General features: G+C 38.2%; 1 protein-coding gene across 3 annotated transcripts in view; it reads left to right on the top strand.

Annotated features, from left to right (window-relative positions):
• Positions 1-968: 968 nt before the first annotated feature.
• Positions 969-24,318, top strand: part of SCCPDH (saccharopine dehydrogenase (putative)) — a gene marked incomplete at its 5' end in the record, with an annotated part of 37,993 nt that continues 14,643 nt past the window's right edge. The window contains 9 exons of one of the 3 annotated variants that reach the window (XM_079698624.1): positions 969-1,158; positions 3,099-3,211; positions 8,791-8,871; positions 10,999-11,128; positions 13,225-13,274; positions 19,193-19,323; positions 19,983-20,100; positions 22,111-22,230; positions 22,320-22,376. In XM_079698624.1, the coding sequence (XP_079554750.1) occupies positions 969-1,158; positions 3,099-3,211; positions 8,791-8,871; positions 10,999-11,128; positions 13,225-13,274; positions 19,193-19,323; positions 19,983-20,100; positions 22,111-22,230; positions 22,320-22,376 (990 nt within the window). The remainder of the gene's footprint in view (positions 1,159-3,098; positions 3,212-8,790; positions 8,872-10,998; positions 11,129-13,224; positions 13,275-19,192; positions 19,324-19,982; positions 20,101-22,110; positions 22,231-22,319; positions 22,377-24,318) is intronic. The other 2 variants (XM_079698625.1, XM_079698626.1) reach the window with 2 other exon arrangements.

Below are 24,318 nucleotides of genomic sequence, written 5' to 3'. Positions count from 1 at the left end.
CCTCCCCCTTTCCACATTCTTCTCTTTAAAGTATGTCACTAAGCAAAGCCTACATTCAAAGGAGAAGGAGTTAAACTCTTCTCCTGGAGAAGGTCGTAATGACAAATTATTTGGAATGCCTCTGTACTGGGAGATGTGTCTCTTCTCCCCCATTTATTTATGTATTCACTTATTCATTTATTTATATTAAAAAGTTTTTGACTATATAAATAACGACTGCTCAAGAAACTTGATTTCTTCTGCATTTCGAGGACGTCCTGACCACCATTCACCTTTACCTCACAGCTCAAAAGGCACGACAACTCTGGGAGTTTCTTTCTGGCGGAGGTTCACCATTAACTGTATTCCACATCACCAAGGGGGTCCCGGAGGTGACGGGCACCGAGGCGGTGGAGGCGGGGCCTACGACAGAGGGCGGACCCCAGACTCCGTGTCCACCCTCCACCTCCATCTGTCTCTGCAGACACCTCCTTGGACAACGTGCTTCGAAAACCAAAAAAAAAAGGGGGCGGTTTCGGCGCGGGAACTGCTCTCAGCCGTCAGAAGGTTTTCGTGAGCTCTCTCTTTGCGTAGCTCCCTACAACCTTCGGGAGAGAGAAAAGATGCGACGCCTGGGGCAGTCAGAACTATGCAGGACCAACAAAGGGGCGGAGGATGGGCCGCCGCCTGCTGCCGCCAGCCCCGCAAGCACACAGGCCTCGCGAGCCAAGTCCGCCAGCAGCAGCGCGGCGTACACCCCAGAGGAGGAGGAGGAGGAGGAGGAATAGTGGCGCCGCCGACAAAAGACGGTGTGGGCGGGGCCTTGGCGCAGCGGCGCGCGCGGGCCTTCGGGAAAGCGGCGCGCAAGCAGCGGAGACCGCAGCGGCCGCGGAGGAGGTGGCTGCTGCGTCGGGTCCTGGGTTCGCTGCTTGAGGCGCAGGCGCCGTGGACTCAGCCCGTCCTGGTCCTTGCATCGCCGTGGGCTCGTAATGGCGACCCAGCAGAGGCCTTTCCACCTGGTGGTGTTCGGCGCCTCTGGCTTTACCGGCCAGTTCGTGACCGAGGAGGTGGCCCGGGAGCAGGTGTCCCCGGAGCGGAGCTCCCGCCTGCCCTGGGCTGTGGCGGGCCGTTCTCGGGAGAAGCTGCAGCGAGTCCTGGAGAGGGCTGCCATGAAGCTGGGTAAAGGGGGCGACTGGGACGGGGCCCCGGGACACCGGTCTCGGCCCCACCGCCGCGGCTCTCGTCCCCAAGCCCCCTTCTCCCGGCTGAGGGGTTTCAGTCGCCTGAAATGAGAGGTTCTCTCCCTGGGTGCCCCTCGAGCTCCCCAACCTGTTAGCGGCCAGGAGGAGGAGCACGGGGCTCCTGATAGCGTCAGAGCTTCGTTCCGTTCCCTAAACAAAAGAGAGAGAGAGACATCCCCCCCTTGAATTTCTCCCATAGTTAGGGAATCCCCACTGGCGAAATGGGAACTTTAGTTTTTCCTTTCTCTGCTCCGTCTCCTTCTAGAGCGGGGGGAACCTGGTGGGCCTGGAAGTCTCTTGATGTTTGATCGGGTACAAAAGTAGAGCACTGGTTTCTTCAGGATGGTTTGTGCTCTCCCTTTGCCTTGTGTTTTGGAGATGGCAGAGGAAGCTTAGGAGTTTTACGGAGAACGTTGCTGTGGCTTTACTTTTTAATTTAATTTTTACTTGTAAGCATTCTCCAGCAGTCGCACTCTTCATCCAAAAAATTTTTTTTGGTGTTTTTGTTTCGGCCGTTTACTTACTCTTTCGGCATTCATTCAGCCTGTTTTTATTGAGTGGTCTTTTTAATGTCAGGTGCTAGTCTAAACGCTGGGGATACAGATGTGGCGGAGAGAGAGAGAGAGACACACACACACACACACACACACACACACACACACACACACACCCTACCGAGAGAGACGCGCGCACACACACACACACACACACACACACACACACACACACCCATGTTCCCCGTGGTGGGAACATCTAATTAGGAGTCAGTCGCCTTTTAACTTTGACTCAGTTTTCCACCCTATTGCCCTGTTTTTTTTTTTTTTTTTTCTTTGCGGTACGCGGGCCTGCCACTGCTGTGGCCTCTCCCTTGCGGAGCACAGGCTCCGGACGCGCAGGCTCAGCGGCCATGGCTCACGGGCCCAGCCGCTCCGTGGCGTGTGGGATCCTCCCGGACCGGGGCACGAACCCGTGTCCCCTGCATCGGCAGGCGGACTCTCAACCACTGCGCCACCAGGGAAGCCCTCAGAGCCCTGTTTTTGGAACCTGTTGTTTTTGGAACCTGTCTTTGGAACCTGTTTTTGGAACCTGTTTTGTTTGCGGTTGGTACAGAAGATACCATGTAGGCTGGACTCTCCTACAGCTCTCCTGCTGCCACTCCCAAGTACAGAATCTTGACCAAAGAGCTTTTTGGTCTTTTTTAAATTTTCCAAGAGAAATACTTTCACGACTAAAATATATGCTTCCCTTTCTTCTTTTCTGTTCAACGAGACTGTACAGGTATAGCCTAGTTGCCTACCATTTGTAGTGCCCAGATCAGGTTATTGCAGGAAATACACCTTGAGCCATGAAACCTGCGTTACTCTATTGATTGTTTATTCCATATTATGAACTTGAGTGTTCTTCCCTAGACTGTTTTTTTTACCTCAGTCCTCTTTTGTTTCATTATGTTGATGTTAACTCCCCTCCTCATAATTTTATCGTATGTAGTTGTTTAATCGTTGATGAGAAACTGCTTTTATAGTATAATCGTATAATTCTTCCTGGAAAGGAGGTCAGGAAAATCGTCTTCTCAGTATCTGAAAACTTGTAAAATTGGCATTTTGCATAGAGTTGTCATTTACACATTCCTTATCTTAGATTTTCTTTTAAAGGTTAGTAATGTGTTTTATTAACTCTTAGTTTTAACTCCATTTTCCTCATAGTCTTTTCCGTATTCTTAATTACCTGGTTAAAAACAGTTTTGTCCTTTGTTTGAGAGGGAGAATTAGCTTTTAGTATGTTTAGTAAATTTGCCGTCAGTGGTTATTATGAAAAGGAGGGCTGGGTGATCTAATACTGTATCGGGATTTGCTTAAAACAATTTATTTCTTATTTTAGGAAGGCCGACACTGTCATCTGAAGTTGGAATAATAATTTGTGATATCACTAATCCAGCCTCACTTGATGAAATGGCTAAACAGGCAACAGTTGTCCTCAACTGTGTAGGACCAGTAAGTAATCTGCCCTTCTTTGAATCAGAACAAACAATCTATTCATTTCTAGCAGAATCTGGTATTTTATATTCCAGAGAAACATAAGGGCAGAGGACAGAAGAATTGATTCAGGGCCTTAACCCCGTATGGGGAGTTTTTACTTCTCATGAGAAGCAAATGGATATGACCAAAGTCTCCTGAGAGAGAGAGTGACACTAGACTCCAGGAATGTGTGCTGGTTTATTTAGTGGTTACAGCTGTAATTGCCAAACTTTTTTTTGTGCTGCATGCCCCTTAACTAAAGAAGTTTGAGCATGTACCCATAATTTACTTTTTATTTGTTTTTAAATTACATTCTGTATTACTGTACCAGTACATATGTTAACGCAGGTACAAAGAAAGATATTAAAAAAGGATTTGTTCATTTATTCAATAAATGTTTATTGAGTGTTTATTATATGTACACTGAACTAGTCTACGGACATAATGGTGAATAAAACAGAAAACCCCTCATGGAGCTTACAGTCCAGTGGGGAGACAGAAAAATAATGTTATAATAGTAAATGACAGGTGCTTTGAAGAAAAATAAAACAGGGAAGGGAGATAAAAAGATTGGCACACCAGTCTCTGTTAGATGGATGGTCAGGGAAGGTCTCTGTGAGGAACTGAAATTTGCATAGGAACCTGAATGCAGTGAGGGAGTAAATCCTGTGAGTATTTGAGGAGAGGGTGTGCCAGGAAAGAGCAAATAGAAAGGTCCTGAGATGAGCATGTGCTTGGCCTGACTGAGGGATGTGAGAGAGGCCAGCGTGGTTGGGCGTGAGCAGGGCAGAGAGGTGGGGAGTTAGATTGGAGAGGTACCTCGGAACTAGGTGGTTAGGTCTGCAAGGTCAAGATCAGGGTTTGGGTTTCCTTCTAAATATGAAAGAGCCATTGAATGGTTAAAAGCAAGGGCATGATTTGATTTACGTATTTGAAGTTCTTTGGCTTCTGAGAGGAAAAATAGATGGTAGGGAACCAACAGTGGAATGGGCCAAGCAAGCCAATCACAGGGTAGGAGTGTTAGAGGTGGTGAGAAGTGGTTGAAAGCGGATATTTTGAAAGGAGAACCTCTAGCTGCTGCTCTTGGATTGGATGTGAAATAGACACTTGTGGTCTGTGTAACAGGGTGAATGTTGGTGACATTTATGGATCTGAGGAACATTTCTCAATTGTCAAAACATTTGAAAACTAAACATCTAGAAAATTGCTGATAATTTCATCAAATGAAACCAGAAAGGTTTTTGATTGTCATCAAATGAAATGTATTTCTATTGTTTATTTCAATTTATTTCATTAACTAGTTTAGAATGTCGTCTGTAGTTCGTTTCTTGAATCACTGTCTTATATACATCCTCAGCCAGCTTGTCCCTCCCTCCGAAGTACTCTGGAGAAACCCCAGCCCTGGTTATTCCAGCTTGCTGCTTACTCTACCTGAACATGTGTAACCCAGTCTGGCTGGAGAAAAATGCATCCCGATGCTGACTTGTCCCACTTTAAATGTGTGGTTACAAACCTCACATGCAGCCTCAGTACCTCCAGCAATTCTAATCTATTTTCCTAGGCTATTTTCTGTCCTACTCACTGAAGCAGCAGTTTTATAACTTCTTTTTTCTCATACTTTTAGCATCCCACCCCTTTCTTCCTTCTTCCTCTCTCTTACCTCATGATTTTCTTCCTTCCTTCCTTCTTTCTTTTCTCCCTCCCTCCCTTCCTTTCTTTCCTTTTTTTTTTTTTTTTTTTTTTTTTTGAACTATGAACATACAAGCTGTCAGAAGAGAATTTATACCACCGGATCTTCCTATCTGCATTGTATCCTGACTCTGCCTTATCTCCTTTTACAGGGAAAAACTACCCCTGCTTCTCATGGACACGGTATTCAAAGACTTTATATTTACAGGTTTACAGTTACACATATTCTTATTCTCATCAAATTTTGCCTCTTGATTGGATTATTTCTCTCAACATACAAATATGGGATTATATCTCCCATTTAAAGAAAAACTTCTCTGAATTCTGCATGCTCCTCTAACTACTCCCATTTTTCTGTGCCCCTTTTTAGCAAAACTTGAAAGAGTTTGCCTTAGTTACTGTCTCCACTCCCTCACCTCCTCCTCTATCTAGTCTTGTCAGGCTTTTATCCATACTCCTTAAATGAAACTTCTCTGCCAGCATCCCCATCCTGTCAAATCCAATCGTCAGTTCTCAGTCCTCATCTTAATCAGACCTCTCAGCATTTGTGACAATTGATCATTTTTTCCTTTCTTCACTTGGTATCTGAATTCTTGCCCTCTCCTAGTTTTCTTTTTCTCTACCACCTTTGTCTTGGTCTCCTCTGTTGGATCTTTTTATCCTCCTGTGAATGCCAGAGGCATCAGAGCTTAAGCCTTAGAAACTCTTTTCTGTTTATATTCCCTGGACCATTTTTTAATATTATTATTATTGTGGTAAAATATACATAACATAAAATTTAGCATTTTAACCATTTTTAAGTATGCACTTCAATGACATTAAGTACATTCACAATCTTATATAACTGTCACGTCTTTATTTCCAGAACGTTTTCACCATCCCAAACAAACTGTAACTGGGCCAGTAGTTTTTAAACTTTGTGAAATCAGTTCAGTAGGTTAAGACTAGGCATTGAAAAGAAAAATCAGATAGACTGAAATAGAAAATAGGGTGAATTACACGTAATACAGGTACGTACTGGTTCATGAAGCTTTTGTGTCAGATATATTTGTGTGTGGAGCTACTATGTGAAATGAATTTCTTAGGGTGGGTTGTAGTCAGAAAGAATTGAAAGCCATGGCTTTCAATACCATCTGTTTCCTGATGATGCCTATATTAATTTATTTCCACTGAGGAACTACACCTTAAACTCCAGACTGGTGGATTGAATTACCTTCTGGATGTTTCCAGTTGGATGGTTTATAGGCATCGCTATCTTTTTGCCCCCAAAACATGCTCCTTCCTAAGCTCTACTTAGAAGGTCGTTTTCACTTTGTAATATGGATTATACTCCCAGGGGTAGACTCCAGTTTACCAGTTTTGGTGTCATAATTTGTTTCTTTGAAGGTATTTTTTTTACCCATTTCTCTATTTTGTGAGGGTCTCTTTAGTGAGAGGTAAATGATAGCTGTAAAACTAGTCAGGCATATGTAAACAAATATTATGTCCAAATATACAGAAAATGACTGAATGCTTTTTTTTTTTTTTTTTTACGGTATGCGGGCCTCTCACTGTTGTGGCCTCTCTCGTTGCGGAGCACAGGCTCCGGACGCACAGGCTCAGCGGCCATGGCTCACGGGCCCAGCCGCTCTGCGGCATGTGGGATCTTCCCGGACCGGGGCACGAGCCCGTGTCCCCTGCATCGGTAGGCGGACTCTCAACCACTGTGCCACCAGGGAAGCCCCCCTGAATGAATACTTTTAAGCATTATTCTTTATTGTCTCCTGTGCTAGGAAGTGGAGGGGGAAAAACTACTGTTGAGAGAAAGATGATGAATCTGATTTTGGATGCGTTGAAACTGAGGTGTCTGCTAGATATTTTTGAATTAAGACAGGAAACGCATACTATATAGTGGAATTATTTTTTTAAGCAAGTGAGGAAGTCAGGGTGAAGAGGACATAGAGGAGAGAAAAAGAAGCCAAAGTGAAATTTGGTTTGCCCCATGTCCTGTGCTCTTGCGGGTCCTGAAGTTTATAACAGAAGCCACAGATGAGGCAGCCTCATCAGTGAGCAGCTCTGGAGATAGGAGTTGGACATCATCAGCATACATGTTGTAGTTGAAATCCAGAAAGTTGGTGAGATTTTCCAGGGAGAGTGTCTAGGGAGGTGATTCTCCACCTCTAACGTACGTAAGAGTCACCAGTGAGGCTCATTTAAAATGCAGGTTACTGCAGTCTACCCCAGAAAACTTATTACTGGAGGGAGTTGGGGTGGGACTGAGTAACCAGCATGTTTAACGAGCGACCCAGCTGATTCTGACCCAGGTGAACTACGGGACAACTTGAGGTATTCGGGGATAAAATAACCAGGAAGCCAAGGAAATTGCTAAGTGAGCTTCAAATGGATATGTGTAAAGATTACCCAAGATGATCCATTGGGTACAGAAAGTAAATAGAGCTTTGACTTGTACTTATTTTAATTTCAACTTTATGTCCATTTTATGTATGTTTAAAGTGTATATTTTATTAGTATAGTAGTCCATGTATGTCATTTGTAAATAAATTCATACAATTTAGTAGATGATGGATTTAGAATGTGAACTTGGGTCCTGCTGCCTTGAAAGCCCTTGTTTGTTCCGTTGTACTATGTTGCCTCAGAAGTTAAGTGCTTCAGTAATTTTGCACGGTTGATGAATAGCAGAGGACGAAGTAAAACTTAAACACACTTTTCTAGTCCTGTAATTCCAGTGTCATTTGCTGCTTTTAAGAAGGGGGAGGAGGATGTGGAGATGAGGCTGTGGAGTCAGGTAGAGAGGAGCCTAAGTGACCCACTTGAAAAGGTCAATCCCTGTAGTGCCCTGTCTTTTCTTTCAAGTGTCCCTTTACCTGTTTCTTGAAGGCTAGAAGAAGCAGACCATCTCCTTTCTCCATCTTTTGCTGTGAGGAATGAGAGGAGCAGAGTTTATGCTTCCGCTTACCCTTCCCTCACAAAGGGAAGAGTTGTCGTGCTTCCTTTGAAATGGGGCTGACTCTGATGTATGAACTCTTCTATAAAAGATTTTAAATTTAAGTCCTTGAGTTTGACCAACAAATAGTTCGGGAGATCCAAAATCATACGGGCTCAGAATAGCTACTTTGTACAATATTAAACGTATCCCCTCCAAACCTCTTTGTCCTTTCTTTATTTTGCTAATACTGCCATTAGTTGTTGGTCCCCATGTCCAGTAATCAGGAAGTCCAGTCATTTCTGTCTTTTAAGTATATCTCACTCTTAGTATATCCTTCCGCTTCCTTAGTTTTGTCCTTCATTTCTTACCTGCCATCAGTTTTGTTTTCCAATACTACAGGCAGAGTGATATATCTGTGTTCTAAACGTTCCACCACTGTCCTGTTTAAAATACTCTAGGAGGGCTCAGCAATGCAGAAAAGATAAAGCTCAATCTTGATAACATGGCACTCAGGGTCGTTCCTGATCTGGCCCAAGTGTTTCTTTCCAGACTCATCTCTTACCATTTCCCTCTCCACTACTCTGTGCTTCAGGTATCCTGAGCATCACCCTATTTTACACTTTTACATATAATTTTTCCTTTATTTGGATTTTCTTTTTCCTGGCAAATCCTTACCGTTCTTCAGAATTCAACTCAAATGAGTCACTTCTTTTTTAAAACTTCCGACTTTGTCTTCAGTTAGAGGTAATTCCATCATGCTTTTATTTACACTGTGAGACTCAGTAAATTGCAGTTATGTTATTTTCTCATTTTTTCATTAGGCTACTTTATTAATATTTGATTTCTTAATAGTGAAGACTGTACTTCCAACACTCAGTGGTATTCCTTCATTTAAGCTTGCTAAGTAAGAGTAAACTGTTGGTTTTCTTTATTCTCCCAGTACCGATTTTATGGAGAACCTGTAGTAAAAGCATGTGTTGAAAATGGAACTAGCTGTATTGACATCTGTGGAGAACCTCAGGTATGTAAAATGGAAAAGAAGGAACAAAATTAACAATACAACTTTCTGTTAAAGTGAAAAATATTTAGTGTAATTTTGCAGACAGATTTTAGAAGGTGATGACTCCGTAGCATTTAGAGATGGTATTTCATTGAAAGCGTGAAGGAGAGCATGATGGTAAGGTCTTAGCTTCAGTTTTCTTGAATTTTTCTTCCCTACATCCTGATTTTTTCCGTGGCCTTTGTGTATAGGATGTGTTGATTTTTATTGCTGCTGCATGCTGTAAACAGAATTAATTAAAATAAAACTTGCTCAGAGTCATGCAACCATTAAGTAGAAAAACTAGAACTTGCATTGAGGTTTGCCTGAATTAACACTGCAGGAAGTGGAGTGTTAATAAGCACTGAGCTACACTAGCTCCATATGTAACCTCATATGTCCCTATAGTCTCTGCTGAGTACCATCATCAGTGTGCCAGTATATACATACTTAGAGCTTATCAGTTGGTGATGTATATTGGAAAGTGTTAAGAAAGTGTAAATTACCAAGACTGATAAAAGAAGAGGTAGGAAATATGAATGTAAAAGAAACTGATTCCTATCTTATTTAAAAGATTCTAGAGCAAAGAAAATGGTGGAAAGCTTCTAAGTTATCTTATAAAGTACCATGAACGTGGTATCAAAACCTAGTAATGAGCCAGAATATATATAAGTCCAAAATACAAATTTAAATAACCCAATTTAAAATGGGCAGAGGGAAGAAAAGAGGCAAATCACCTGTGCAGAATTCCACATAATTCACATAACTACTGTGCCCTCGAGGAGGGGGAGCTTCACTCCTCCCTCTTTATGTGTGGGCTGCACAGTCACTGCCTTCCAGTGAGTACAGTATGGAAGGGGGGTGGGGAGAAGAACTTTACAGTGGAGACACCAGACAAACGCCGCCTCAGCCAGGTGTTCAGAGTCAACATCACCAGTGAGAAATTATGTTGATAGTATGTACTCTTTTTTGTTTTTTAATGATTTACAATATTGTGTTAGTTTCAGATGTACAGCAAAGTGTTTCAGCTATATATATATATTTTTTCAGATCTTTTTCCATTATAGGGTATTACAAGATACTGAATATAGTTCCCTGTGCTATACAGTAAATCCTTGTTGTTTATTTTATACATAGTGGTGTGTATCTTTTAATCCCATACTCCTAATTTATCCATCTCTCCCTCCCTCCCACTTTGGTAACCATAAGTTTATTTTCTATGTCTGTGAGATAGTATTTACTCTTGATATGACATCAGGAAATGGCACTTTACCCCGTCTTCCTCCCCAAAACCTGTAACTCTAGTGTATTCATGAGAAAATCATGCGAGAGGCATTCTACAAAGTACCTGACCACTACTGTAAAGGTCATCAAAACCCAGGAAAGTCTGAGAAACCATCACAGCCAGTGGAGCCTAAGGAGACATGACAACTAAATGTAGTATGGTATCCTGAATGGGATCCTGGACAGAGGAAGGACATTAGATAAAAACTGAGGAAACCTGAACAAAATAGGGACTTTAGTTAGTAATAATGTATCAATATTAGTTCATTAATTATAATAAATGTTAATGTAAAAGATGTAATGATAAGGTTAACTGAGTGTGGAGTACCTAGGAACTCTCTAGTACTCAATCTTTTTCTGTAAATCTAAAACTGTTTTTTAAAAAAAACAGGCAAAGAATTTGAACAGAAATTATTCCCTTCTTGCGTTCCCTCCTTTCCTACCACTTTCTACTTACATATGTGCACAGATACATGTATGTAATGATGTTCATCTGGAAGTTGTGATTCGGGGTAACTTTTTTTTGTTTTCTTTGTATTTTTCTATATTAATTTTTCATAATAGGTATTGCTTTTGCATTTAAATGTCATTCTAAAAAATGAATTAAGTCAGATCTACATACCTCTCACACCACCTGGAACATATGTTTGCTGAGTATGTTTGCTGAGTAAGTGCCAACTATTTGACACTTAATATTTTGCTGCAGAGCCATCTTGGTTAGCATTTTCACAGTTTAATTGCTTTGTTTTTAAAGGTAAATCATTTAATTTTGGTCTAGATGTTTCTCTGTAGCTCTGATTCAGATCTTTTGTCTTGAATCTTTAGTTTCTGGAACTAATGTATTGGAAGTATCATGAGAAAGCTGCAGAAAAAGGGGCTTATATCATTGGAAGCAGTGGCTTTGACTCCATTCCAGCAGATCTGGGAGTAATATATACCAGAAATAAAATGAATGGTAATTATTGATCAAGAAGCAATAATGGAATTTAAAATAGAGGTGTTTCATGTTTGTAATTGTGGTGAACTAAAATCTTCTTGAGAAAAGAAACAGAACTATTAATGGGTAGTATTAAAACACATACTTTGTTTTTAATATAGCTGTACTTGTTAGAAAATGATATTGACACTTGTTTTTTGAGGTATGGATAGTACTATAAGTGTTCTAAAGGAAGGAATTCTCCATTAGAATTTAGTTGTGGTTATAGCTATAAAATTTCTGGAAAAAAATTTTTGGCAGGCATTATAAATTCAAACTTGCTTTGTTTAGGAATTAATACATCTTAAAGTATAATTTATACACATACTATAATTGGAAAGTTTTAATTTTTTTTAACGAACAAAGCTAGAAAGTATTGAACAAGGTTTTTGACATTTTTTTAGCTCATTTATAAAATGGAGACAATAAGAATGGAAAAAAATCACTATTATAGTAAAACAGTGGAATGTTATACATATATAAAAAGTGTCCCTTTATAAAATGACCTGAAGCAAATAAGTCCAGTTCTATATAAACCATTCTAGAGCTTAAAACTATGGAAAGTGTTCCAGTTTATATTAGAAAGGTAACTCTGAAACCAAAGCTCAACAAAGGTAATATGCATGCCCGCCATTTATTGATTTTAGATTTTTAGAAATTGAGGAATAGAATACTTTCTTAACACAGTGAATGTCAGAAAGTAGTAGCCAACATCATACTTAATGATGAAACGCTGGAACCATTTCCAATAAAGAGAAGGGCATGAGTTGAACATCTTTAAAATATTTATTTAGTTTTCAACCCATGGATCTGGTATATTTCCAATTATTAAAAAACGTACTAAAAAAATCTCCATTTACTGAAAAAGTTTAGAGTATTTTTCATGGTGGTCCTACATGTTTCTTATTGAGGTTATTCTTAAATATTTAATAGTTGTTATTTTGAATAGGTCCTTTTTTATTTTTAAGGGAGAAATATTACTTTAAGATTTATTTTAGAACTTTTTTTCAGACACTGAAACCTAGGAGTCAGCATTTAACAAATACCCCAGCTATTTGTTGATTCAGGTGGCTCACATTTCATTACATACTACCTTAAGCGATACATGTTCTTTCTGTGCACAGGGTTAGATCAAAGAGCCATGTATCCAGGCCACTTTCTCTTAACAACTCTCAGAATCCTCTCCAGTGAGTTAAGAGTTTAATGATCTATTCTTGGTTTTTGACAGTGTTAGATAAGTGATATTTATGTGGCTTTAGTTCTTTTCTGCTGTAACATCATTGTGGATGGTGTGGTTATTTGTTACCTTGCTCAGTGTCAGCTTTCTAAGGCCCCATGCTTTAATTTTCTCTTGGAATTAAAACTAGGAATACTGTCTCTTAACAAACTGGTATATTTTACCAGATTTTGAGAATTAGCTAGCCCGTTATATTTTTCTTTTGTCTTACTGCTCTCGATAAGCTCAAAGATTAATTAAATACTTAACCACTATACGTACGTATTAGTCCTCATGGTTAATATAATTGATTTCTCCCCTTTTTTTCTGGCCTTGGTTTTCTACTTTGTTTTTACTCATTATATTTTTATTTCATTTAAATAGCCTTTAAGTATTTAATAAGCCATCACAAAGGCCCATTTTGGTAGGGTTTCTGTATATTCATTGTAAGTCACTACTAATGAGTCTTCTTGAAAGCTCTCATGTTGGAAAATAGAATAATTCCCATAGATGTAGTTTTGAGAACTGATGGCCTTCCAGAATCAGTGAGCTAAATTGTTGCCTTATTGGAAGAGATTTTTTTGCAATGTCAGTTTGAATACTAGAAAAGATTTTGTGAGTACCAGCAGTTAATTTATACTAAACTACTATTTTTCTGATAATTTATCTGACTTTAGCTGCTCCTTAAATCTGTTTACAGTAACCTAATAATACTGTTATAGCACAGATTTTCCTGATTATATCAGCTGTAGGCCTAATAAAAATGTTCCCTAAATGAATAGGAATAGCTTATTATTACTTATCCTGGGTTAATAGATTTTTATTTGATTTTACTTTTACCATTTTCCTTCTCTTTTAGGTACATTGACTGCTGTGGAAAGTTTCCTGACTATACATTCAGGACCTGAGGTTAGTTTTTGTTTGTCATGTGTTTTCTTTGTTAATATTAAAAACATTTTGGAAGTGATACTTGCCTGTTAAAAAGGTTTCGATTAATTAAATTGTATATACAGTTGTAATTTTTAGTGTTTGAAAGTCACTGTTTAATTTTGAAAAGTAAAGATTGCTGTGAGTTATTTTGACTTAAAATAGAATTTGTTTAAAACTGCACAGTTCATTATTAGAATGAGTTACCATCATCCTAACACTAAAGATCTATCATTGTTATGTGATGAATGTTGTCAGCCTAGAAAATTATCACCTTAGAGCAAATCAGTGCATTTTTATTATGTGCCTAACTTGGAGTTAGGTGCTCTTGTGGCCATACAAGAAATGTATAATGTAAATGTAATCTTACTGAATTTATGGTCTATTTGGGAGCATAAGATAGTTGCATTTCTGGGAAAGGGCCATGTTTTGTGGTAGTAGTTTTACTGCCAGTAGTGTCTAACCCAATTCTCTGTCTATACTTGAGGCTTCATAAGTATTTGTTCTCTTTAAAAAATATTCAGTATTTCAAATATTGTGTAATGCAAGTATATATAGTAGTGCAAGATAGTGTGACACATATGAACAACATGCAAACCCTTAAAGAGGGAATAATTTAGATGAGCAGGAGACAAAAATTGTTATTAAAGAGGTCAGATGAAATACTATAGGATTCTGAGAATGGGGAGTTACATCTAGCTGGGAGGCCAGAGATCAAGGGCTTTTTGGAGAAGCTGGGATATGGAATTTTAAAGGTTGGTGCTGAGGAGATGTGGATAAGGGAGAGGAAATAGTTTAATAAAGATGTAACTGTGGGATGGAGTGGAGCATGTTTAAGTAATGGTTTTATTTGTCTGGATTGTAGGTTCAGATTAATAAACATGAAGAGCTATGTAAAACTTGCTAAAATTTGTGGTTACAGATAATATCCACTAGAGTATCAGAATAAAGGGAAGTGACAGTGGGCCTGAGTAATTTGGGAATGCCTCATAGAAGCCTTATTAAGTTGAACCTTGAAAAGTGAATAGCATTTGGAAGGTGAGAGGCAGCAACCTAGACAAAGGCTCAGAAATGAGAAAGAAGGACATGCTTGGAGCTCTGGGGAACATGAGTTAGAAAGCCAACTCAACCTGGTTTAAACCAACAAAACAGAAAGGAATTTATTGATTCATGTAACCAAACATCTGCAAGTAAACAGTATGGCTGGATCTGGATGTTCAAATGGTATTATTGGAACTCATTTTTTTCTCTTCCTCTTCCTGTCTCTGCATTACTTCTGTGCTCCTCAGTGTAGGCTCTCACAATTGGGGTGGGGGGAAGGTGCTGGCAGCCCCAGGTATGCATTGTCCATAAGGTTCATGATTTCTCAGGAACAGCTGGCAGAGTTTGAATATTCAAAGATGGGGAAGATTAGTCAAATATTAGGTCATTTGGTCATTCTTGAGCCAAACAGTGTGATCTGGGGTAATGGAGTAATTAGGTTGCCCAGGCCTGGGTCATGGGCCTCTGGAGAGGGAATCATAGGGCCAAGCCCTTCTCAACAACATGTAACAAACTCCCAGTAGGAAAGAGAGTGTTGTAAGCAGAACATAGGGTAGGGGAATTAAGAATTCCCTGCAGGAAATTAGTGCAGGACTGACAAAAAAACAGATGTCCACTACAGGGAGATAGTGAGAAAACAGAGCTAGAAAAGAGGCTTCTTTTGAAAGAGGAGCAGGAGATGATCTGTAACAGAAGATGATAATAGTGTCTACTTCATATGGTTGCTATGAGGATTAAATTAGTCAATGAATATAAATCAGAACAGTGGTTGGCACTTTACAATCACTCAATAAATGTTATTAAGTCCTATTATTATAAGGACTCAAAGTTGGGCCTTAATCAGGACAAGACATTTGAAAACATCGAAATCAATGCAGCTCCTTCTCATTCCCCTTAAAGCAAAATACAGAGCCTTAATTTCACAGGGATGGACAGAGGTAGCTCCCTTGATTCTATGCATCCTTGGCACAGGATTGTTCTCCTTCTACTCCTTATCCTACTTTTCCCCTTAAGCTTTGTTACTTTACATAAAAAATTGAATCTTAGACTATGTATTAGACCATAAAGCAAGACTCAAAAGAATTTCAGAGAGTTGGAATCATATACTCGAGGACAGTGCTGTCCAGTAAATCTTCCCTCAGTCATGAAGGTGTTCCATATATGCTATATAATGGCTTCCATACCAGATAGTGCAGCTCCAGAGCAGGGTCAGCCCATGGCCTACTTTTATATGGCTGCAAGCTAAGAATAATTTTAACATATTTAAAGAGCTATAATAAAAAAAAAATACGCAGCAGAGACCAGATGTGGCCTGCACAGCCTAAAATATTTAGTTTGACCTTTTACAGAAATAGTTTGCCAACCCCCGTTCTAGAGTATGTTTTAGACTATAATGAAATTATACTAGAAATCAGTGAAGAGGTAATAAGAATTCAATGTCTTCACTTCTTATAGGTTGTTAGGATTTTCTGTATACTCTTAAGTCCATTTTGGTAGTTTGTGTCTGCAGTAGTTTCTTAGGACTCCCGTAATAAAGTACCACAAACTGGGTTGCTTAAACAAGGGAAACATTGTTCTCACAGTTCTGGAGGCTAGAAGTCCATGATTAAGATGTTGGCAGGGTTGGTTTCTTCTGAGGGCTGTGAGGGAGAATCTGTTCCATGTTTCTCTCCTAGCTTCTGGTGGTTTGCTTGCAATCTTTGGTGTTCCTTTGTTGTAGATGCATCACTCAGACCTTTCTTTCATCTTCATATGTGTGTGTGTGTCCAAATTTCTCCTTTTTATAAGGACACCAGTGGTTTGGGGTTGGGGGCCCACTTCCTCCAATATGTATGAACTCAACTTAACTAGTTACATCTACAACAACCCTGCTTACAATGTAAATAAGGTTACATTCTGAGGTACCGGGGGTTAGGTCTTCTACATATAAATTTGGGGCGGGTACAAAATTTAATCCATAACAGTGTCTTTCTAGGAATTTGTCCATTTCATCTAGGTTGTTTAATTTGTTGGCATACAGTGTTCATAGTATTCCCTTATACTCTTTTTTATTTCTGTAAGGTTGGTAATGCCCCTTCTTTCACTCCTGATTTTAGTAATTTGAGTTCTCTCTCTCTTTCTTTTTCTTTCTCTCTCTCTGTCAGTCTAGCTAAAGGTTTTTCAATTTGGTTGATTTCTTCAAAGAACCACCTTTTGGTTTCATTGATTTTCTCTATTGTTTTTCTATTCTCTGTTTCATTTATTTCCACTCTCATCTTTATTGGTGCTGGATATAACAGTAATATAAAAATCAGTTGCATTTCTGTATACCAGCCACAGTTAGAAAATGAATTTTTTAAAAAGAGACCATTTATAGTAGCATTAAAAAATCAAGTACTTAAGAATAAGGGATATAAAATGTACAAGATTTCTGTGAAGAAAACTATAAAATGTTATTGAGTGACCTTAAAGAAGACAAATAAATGGAAGAATCCACCATATTCATGGATTGGAAGCCTCGATTTTGTTAAAATGTCAGTTTTCCTTAAATTAATTTATAATCCCATATAATTCCAATCAAAATCACAAACAGGTTTTTTTTTCCTTGCTTGTTTTGTTTTAGTGTGCAATTTGACAAACTAATTCTAAAATGTACGTGGAAATGCAGAGGGCCAAGAATAGCCAACACTTTCTTAAAGGAGAGTAAGGTAGAAGGATACTCTTGAATATCAAGACATTATTAAGTCAGAGTGTTACATTGGCAGGGAGATATCAATAGGCCAGCAGATTAGGATAAAGAACTCAGAGTAGTTTGTGCATATATGAGCACTTGATTTACGGTAAAGGGTCTTTTTCAGGAGACGATGGGTATGGGGAAACCATGAAATTGGACTCATACTTCGCACTGTGTACAAAAATCAAGTTTAGGTGGGTTATAGACCTAAATGCATAAGGCAAAACAGTAAGCTTTTAGAAGATGACATATTTCATGGCCTCAGCGTCAGGAATGGCTTCTTTTTTTCCAGAAATATATTTTATTTTGTTAATTTATTTTTATTGAGGTATAATTGACATATAACATTGTACTATTCAGGTGTACAACAGAATAATTCAATATTTGTTTATATTACAAAATGATCACCACTAGTTAGCATCCATCACCATTCTTAAGTTTTTTTTTCTTGTGATGAGAACCTGTATTTATTTTTTTTGAACTATCTTTTCTTTATTTGGAATCTGATTATCAGCAGCTCTTTATATGTTTATTTTTTAAGCATATAAACAGTTTTTTAAATTTTATTTATTTATTTATTTATCTTTGGCTGTGTTGGGTCTTTGTTGCTGCATGCGGGCTTTCTCTAGTTGTGTCGAACGGGGGCTACTCTTTGTTGCAGTGCGTAGGCTTCTCACTGCGGTGGCTTCTTCTGTTGAGGAGCATGGGCTCTAGGTGCATGGGCTTCAGTAGTGTGGCTCACGGGCTCAGTAGTTGTGGCTCACGGGCTCTAGAGCACAGGCTCAGTAGTTTTGGTGCACAGGCTTAAGTTGCTCCGCGACATGTGGAATCTTCCTAGACCAGGGATTGAATCCGTGTCCCCTGCATTGACAGGCAGATTCTTAATCACTGCACTACCAGGGAAGTCCTAAGAACTTTTAAAATCATCTTTCCTGGCAAATTTCTAATTTTCTATATAATATAAACTATAGTCACCATGTTGTACAGGGAATGACTGCTTGAAAAAGACACGGAAGGCATTAAATATAAAAAAAAAAGTGGAATGCACTTAAAATTTTAAATTGAGTATGTCTTTTTATATCACAAGACACCATTAAGAAAATGGAAGGTCAACAGCAGAGTAGGAGGTCCTTCTAACACATGATGAATCCTAACATCACAATTTTGAGCAAAAGAAGCCAAACTCAAGGAATATACATTGTATGGTTCCATTTCTGTAAAATTTAGAAACGGGCAAAACTCACTGCACTGTTTAGAAATGAATACTTAGGTGGTAAAACTCTTAAAAAAGCAAGGAGTTTTCTTGATTACCACAAAGGCAGGACAGAAGGAGGGCCTTCTGGGTTTACATAGATGTTAGCTTCATAATTATATTAAATTATACTTTTGTGTCTTGTGCACTTTTCTATTTTTCAACAAAATTAAAGGTTTTTAAAATGGAATGTAGTTTTTGCCTTTTTGATGGCTTATTTGTATGAGAAGATACTCTTAACGTTTTTAAAAAAACTATTTTCTCCTGATTTTTGGAAATCTTTGCAAGTAGGTCAAATTGGCTAGGTGCAGATTGAGGATAGTTTCACAAATCAAACTCTTAAGACTTTTAGCTCTAATTTAGTTTTAACAAACAGAAGAAATTAATCTGTACCGAAATAGAAATTAGGTTTGTGTCTCTTTACCTTTCAGTTTCATCAAAGCTGTTATATGAAAACCTGAATCTTCTGATGGTTTTAGTGTTTCTTTTTTTTCTGCTTAAAGCAATCAGTGATAAATAGTTGAGTGAAAATGATGAAATGAGACTTATTAAAAAGAGCATAAATAATGGTAGGAGGAAAGAAGAAAGGGCATATGTTTGTAAATATATAACATATAGAGTGTAAATAGTGAATGTGATCAAACTAATGAGTTTTACTGCTGCCTAGCCAGTTATAAAAATTTATCTCAAGATTATTAAATAAGGGATTATGCCTTGCTCAAATAGAGGTGAAATGTTCTTTGTATCAATTATAAATTACTTGGTTTTACATTTTAGTAATTATCCCTTAAGACATGTTTCTTCTAATATTTTAATTTTATTGGAGTATAGTTAATTTACAATATTGTGTCAGTTCTAAGACAAGTTGCTTTAACTCTTGAATTACTTTGTTAGGGGTCATGCATTCATGATGGTACCTGGAAGTCAGCGGTTTATGGTTTTGGAGATCAGAGTAACTTGAAAAAACTACGAAATGAGTCCAATTTGAAGCCTGTCCCAATTGTTGGTCCAAAATTGAAAAGAAGGTATATTATCTCAAAATCTATTCTTCAGTTTATCTAACCATATTGTTGTTTATCTGACTGTTAATAACATATGCTACTAAGAAAAGCCTGGAGACTTTTATAGTGAGTTCAGGATTGTTTTCAAAGATAAATAAAATATAATTAATATGTTACCCTAAGTTTAATTACTTCATATATAATAATACATTTGGACTCTGAGAAAATTCTGGAAAAAGTCAGTTTTATGACTCTTCACTATCAATATCAAAATTAAACATCAATTAAATTTCATGCAGTAAAAATGTGATGATCTTATGTATATTAATCAACCTATTAATAGTATTTATATGTGAGAACTCTAAACTCAGAGTTTGTTGAAATGAGTGTTCTTTTTATCATTATCTAGGGAAATTGATGGGGTATAAAACATGGTTAAACTATATGTGTTAAGTGCCCATGGTGTGAAGAATACTACATTGTTCCAACTTGTCACTTGTTTGGGTGCAGATGTAGAGAACAAAGGACAAATACTGAAGTAAATTTTAATTAAGAGCAGATCTGCCATCTTTACTGTTATTATTAATTGCCTCAAGAAGAGTTAAGGTTTTTATTCAGAAATTTACCAGTTAAAGTTGTGGTCACTGTAAATGGAGAAGATGCAACATACTTCTGTCTTGCAGGTGGCCAATTTCTTACTGCAGAGAACTCAACAGTTATTCCATTCCTTTCTTGGGAGCGGATGTGTCTGTTGTGAAGCGGACTCAGCGTTACTTGCACGAAAATTTAGAGCAATCACCTGTAAGTGTAGATGATTTATTTTTTACTAAAGAGTATTCTATGTTTGTTTCAGTTCCCCTATCATTTTAATGTAGGATTTTTATGTTTATAAAGCAAAAAAAGAAAGAGCTAAAATAGTGCATGTTTCAGTTTCTGGAAGCATAAAGAATTAGTAGTGTAGAACATTTTGCATTTTATGGGGGTGGTAATAGCCTTCTCCCATAATTCAAATCTGACCTTCTGAATACCTTTTTAATGTAACACAATAGCAGCAAGTTCAATATAGGAAATCCTGGTATTGTAAACACCCAACAGTCCTGTTGAGAGTTTCAGCTGCTAGGATACTCTTTCTGTTGCTTATACAGGTGTCTAGGTTCTTCTCTCTTATCTCCTTGCTACCTCTAGAGAACTATCCTACTCCATTTGGTGAGGGAAGTAATTATTCCCACTGCTGAGACTTGAAGAGGAAACTATCTCAAGTTTAAAAAAAAAAATGTATTTTCTTATAGAAGAGATTGTAAGTGGAGTCTACACTCTATAATGTATAATTGTTAAACTCAGGTTTATTGTTATGGACTTTTTATATATAGATTATCTGGACTTGTGTGTTCAAGTAGGGGGAGCTAATTACCTTTTGCAACAGTTTTTTTTTTTTAACATCTTTATTGGAGTATAATTGCTTTACCATGGTGTGTTAGTTTCTGCTGTATAACAAAGTGGATCAGCTACACATATACATATATCCCCATATCTCCTCCGTCTTGCTTTTCCCTCCCACCCTCCCTATCCCACCCTTCTAGGTGGACACGAAGCACCGAGCTGATCTCCCTGTGCTATGCGGCTGCTTCCTACTAGCTATCTGTTTTACATTTAGTAGTGTGTATAGCTCCATGCCACTCTCTCACTTTGTCTCAGCTTACCCTTCCCCCTCCCCGTGTCCTCATGTCCATTCTCTACGTCTGCGTCTTTATTCCTGTCCTGCCCCTAGGTTCTTCAGAACCCTTTTTTTTTTTTTGGATTCCATATATATGTGTTAGCATACAGTATTTTTTTTCTCTTTCTGACTTACTTCATTCTGTATGACAGACTCTAGGTCCATCCACTTCACTACAAATAACTCAATTTCGTTTCTTTTTATGGCTGAGTAATATTCCATTGTATATATGTGCCACATTTTCTTTATCCATTCATCTGTTGATGGACATTTAGGTTGATTCCATGTCCTGGCTATTGTAAATAGAGCTGCAATGAACATTGTGGTACATGACTACTTTTGAATTATGGTTTTCTCAGGGTATATGCCCAGTTGGGTCATATGGTAGTTCTATTTTTAGTTTTTTAAGGGACCTCCATACTGTCCTCTATAGTGGCTGTATCAATTTACATTCCCACCAACAGTGCAAGAGGGTTCTCTTTTCTCCACACCCTCTCCAGCATTTATTGTTTGTAGATTTTTTTTTTTTTTTTTTTGCGGTACACGGGCCTCTCACTGTTGTGGCCTCTCCCGTTGCAGAGCACATGCTCTGGACGCGCAGGCTCAGCGACCATGGCTCACGGGCCTAGCCGCTCTGCGGCATGTGGGATCTTCCCGGACCGGGGCACGAACCCGTGTCCCCTGCATCGGCAGATGGACTCTCAACCACTGCGCCACCAGGGAAGCCCATGTTTGTAGATTTTTTGATGATGGCCATTCTGACTGGTGTGAGGTGATACCTCATTGTAGTTTTGATTTGCATTTCTCTAATGATTAGTGATGTTGAGCATCCTTTCATGTGTTTGTTGGCAGTCTGTATATCTTCTTTGGAAAATGTCTATTTAGGCCTTCTGCCCATTTTAATAATTTCTTTTTAAAAATGTCCTCCCAGTGTCTGATTTCTGGACAAGCTTTTGGAACATAACACATTCATAAAATGGAAACTGCTTTTGTTCAATATTTATGACTATAGAGTAAGTTATTAGTAGCTAACGTGCTTGTATTACCTGGTCTAAGAAAGTAGGGAGTAATATCCTGACTTTATGTTCTTCATCTAGGTTCAGTATGCTGCTTATGTAACTGTGGGAGGTGTCACCTCTGTTCTTAAGCTGATGTTTGCTGGACTTTTCTTTTTATTCTTTGTGAAGTTTGGCATTGGAAGGCAACTCCTCATAAAAGTAAGTAATATTTCTATGAAATTAGACCTTTAGAAGTATTTTCCATGAATTTTTGAAAATATCACTAAAGGTTTTTTTATTTCCTTTAGTTCCCATGGCTCTTCTCCTTTGGTCATTTTTCAAAACAAGGTCCAACACAAAAACAGGTAACCCTTTCCTTTGTATCCAGGTCTCTAAAATAATATTTTTCTTTATTTCATTTTTACTTTTCCTCAGTATAGTGAAAATAACAGCTAAGACCTGATGAAGCACTTACTGTGTTTCACACACTCTTTTATGTTCTTTACATAAATTAGATTACTCAGTCTTTTTGAACACTCCTTGAGGTGTTATCTCCACTTTACAAATGAGGAAAATGAGTCACAGAGAGGCTAAGAAATTTGCCAAAGTCTTATAGTGAGTAAATGGCCAAGTTAGGATGAGAACCCAGCTATCTGGATCCAGAAATTATATTTTACTTCATAGAGATTTCAAATATTTTTACTCTTCAATTTTTCTCCTTCATTATCTCCTCCTTTTTTACGTCCTCTCTCCCTCTCCCCCAAGCTTCCCTTCCCTTTCCTCTTTCACACACCCTGGATCCCCATGGTAGATAAGTTGAATTACCATCTGTCTGGTATCCTCAATATAACTGCTTCAGGCACTTCAGATTTCATGTGTAAAATTTAAACTTCTTTCCACCGAACCCTCTTCTTCCTTCTGTATTTCCCATCTCAGTTGGTGGCACTGTCATCTGCCCAGTCCTGAACGTAGGCATCATTCTAGATTTTTCTCCAAATCCATCACAACTACCTTAGTTCAGGCTCTTATCCCTCTTCCCTTCTCTTCTCTCTCTCTCTCTTCCTTCTAATTGTGGTAAAATACACATGACATAAAATTCCCCATCTTAACCATTTTTAAGTGTTCAGTGGTATCAAGTACTTTCATATTATTATACAACCATCACCACCATCCATTTCCAGAGTTGTTTATATTGCAAAACTGAAACTCTATACCCATTAAAAAATAACTCTCTTTTCCCCTTTTTCCCCAGTTCCTGGCAAACACAGTTCTACTTTGTGTCTATGAGTTTGACCACACTAGAACATAATGAGTGGAATCATGCAGAATTTGTCCTTCTGTGATCAGCTTATTTTACATAGGATAATGTCCTCAGAGTTCATCCATGTTGTAGCACGTGTCAGAATTTCCTTTCTTTTGAGGCCAAATAATATTCCATTGTATATAGGGTTGTTTCTCAGTATCTTCAGAGGATTGGTTCCAGGATGCCCCACAGGTACCAAAATCCATGATGCTCAAGTCCCTTATATAAAATAGCATAGTATTTGCATATAACTTATAGACATTGTCCTGTATTCTTTAAATCATCTATAGATTACTTTATAATACGTATGTATTCTTTAAATCATCTATAGATTACTTTATAATACGTATGTAAATACTATGTAAATAATTGTAAATGGTTTGTTAATAGTTGGTGGCATGAGACAAATTCAAGTTTTGCTCTTTGGAAATTTCTGGAAGTTTTTTCCCAAATAATTTGGATTTGACATTGGATGAGTCTGTGGACACAGAAATCATGAATATGGAGGGCTGATTGTATATACCATATTTTGCTTATCCATTCATCTGTCCATAGACACTTGGGTTACTTCTATTTTTGTCTATTTTGAATAATGCCTTTATGAAATTGGGTGTGCAGATATCTCTTCAAGACACTTCTTTCAGTTCTTTTGGGTTTATTCCCAGAAATTCAATTGTTGGATCCTGTGGTAATTCTATTTTTAAATTTTTTAGGAACCAACAAACTATTTTCCACTGTAGCTGCACCATTTTACATTCCCACCAACTGTGCACAAAGGTTCCAATTTCTCCACATCCTTACCAACACTCGCTATTTCCTTTTTTTTTTAATAGTAGCCATCCTAATAGTTGTGAGGTGATCTCTCATTATGGTTTTGATTTGCAGTTCCCTAAATGATTAGTGATGTTGAACTTCTTTCCATGTGCTGCTTATTGGCTTATTTGTATATCTTCTTTAGAGAAATGTCTATTCATGTTGTTTGCCCATTTTTGTACTGTATTGTT

Source organism: Hyperoodon ampullatus (genome assembly GCF_949752795.1).
Source record: "Hyperoodon ampullatus genome assembly, chromosome: 2".
In the NCBI taxonomy this organism is placed as follows: Eukaryota; Metazoa; Chordata; class Mammalia; order Artiodactyla; family Ziphiidae; genus Hyperoodon; species Hyperoodon ampullatus.
This window is presented reverse-complemented; position numbering and strand designations above follow the sequence as displayed.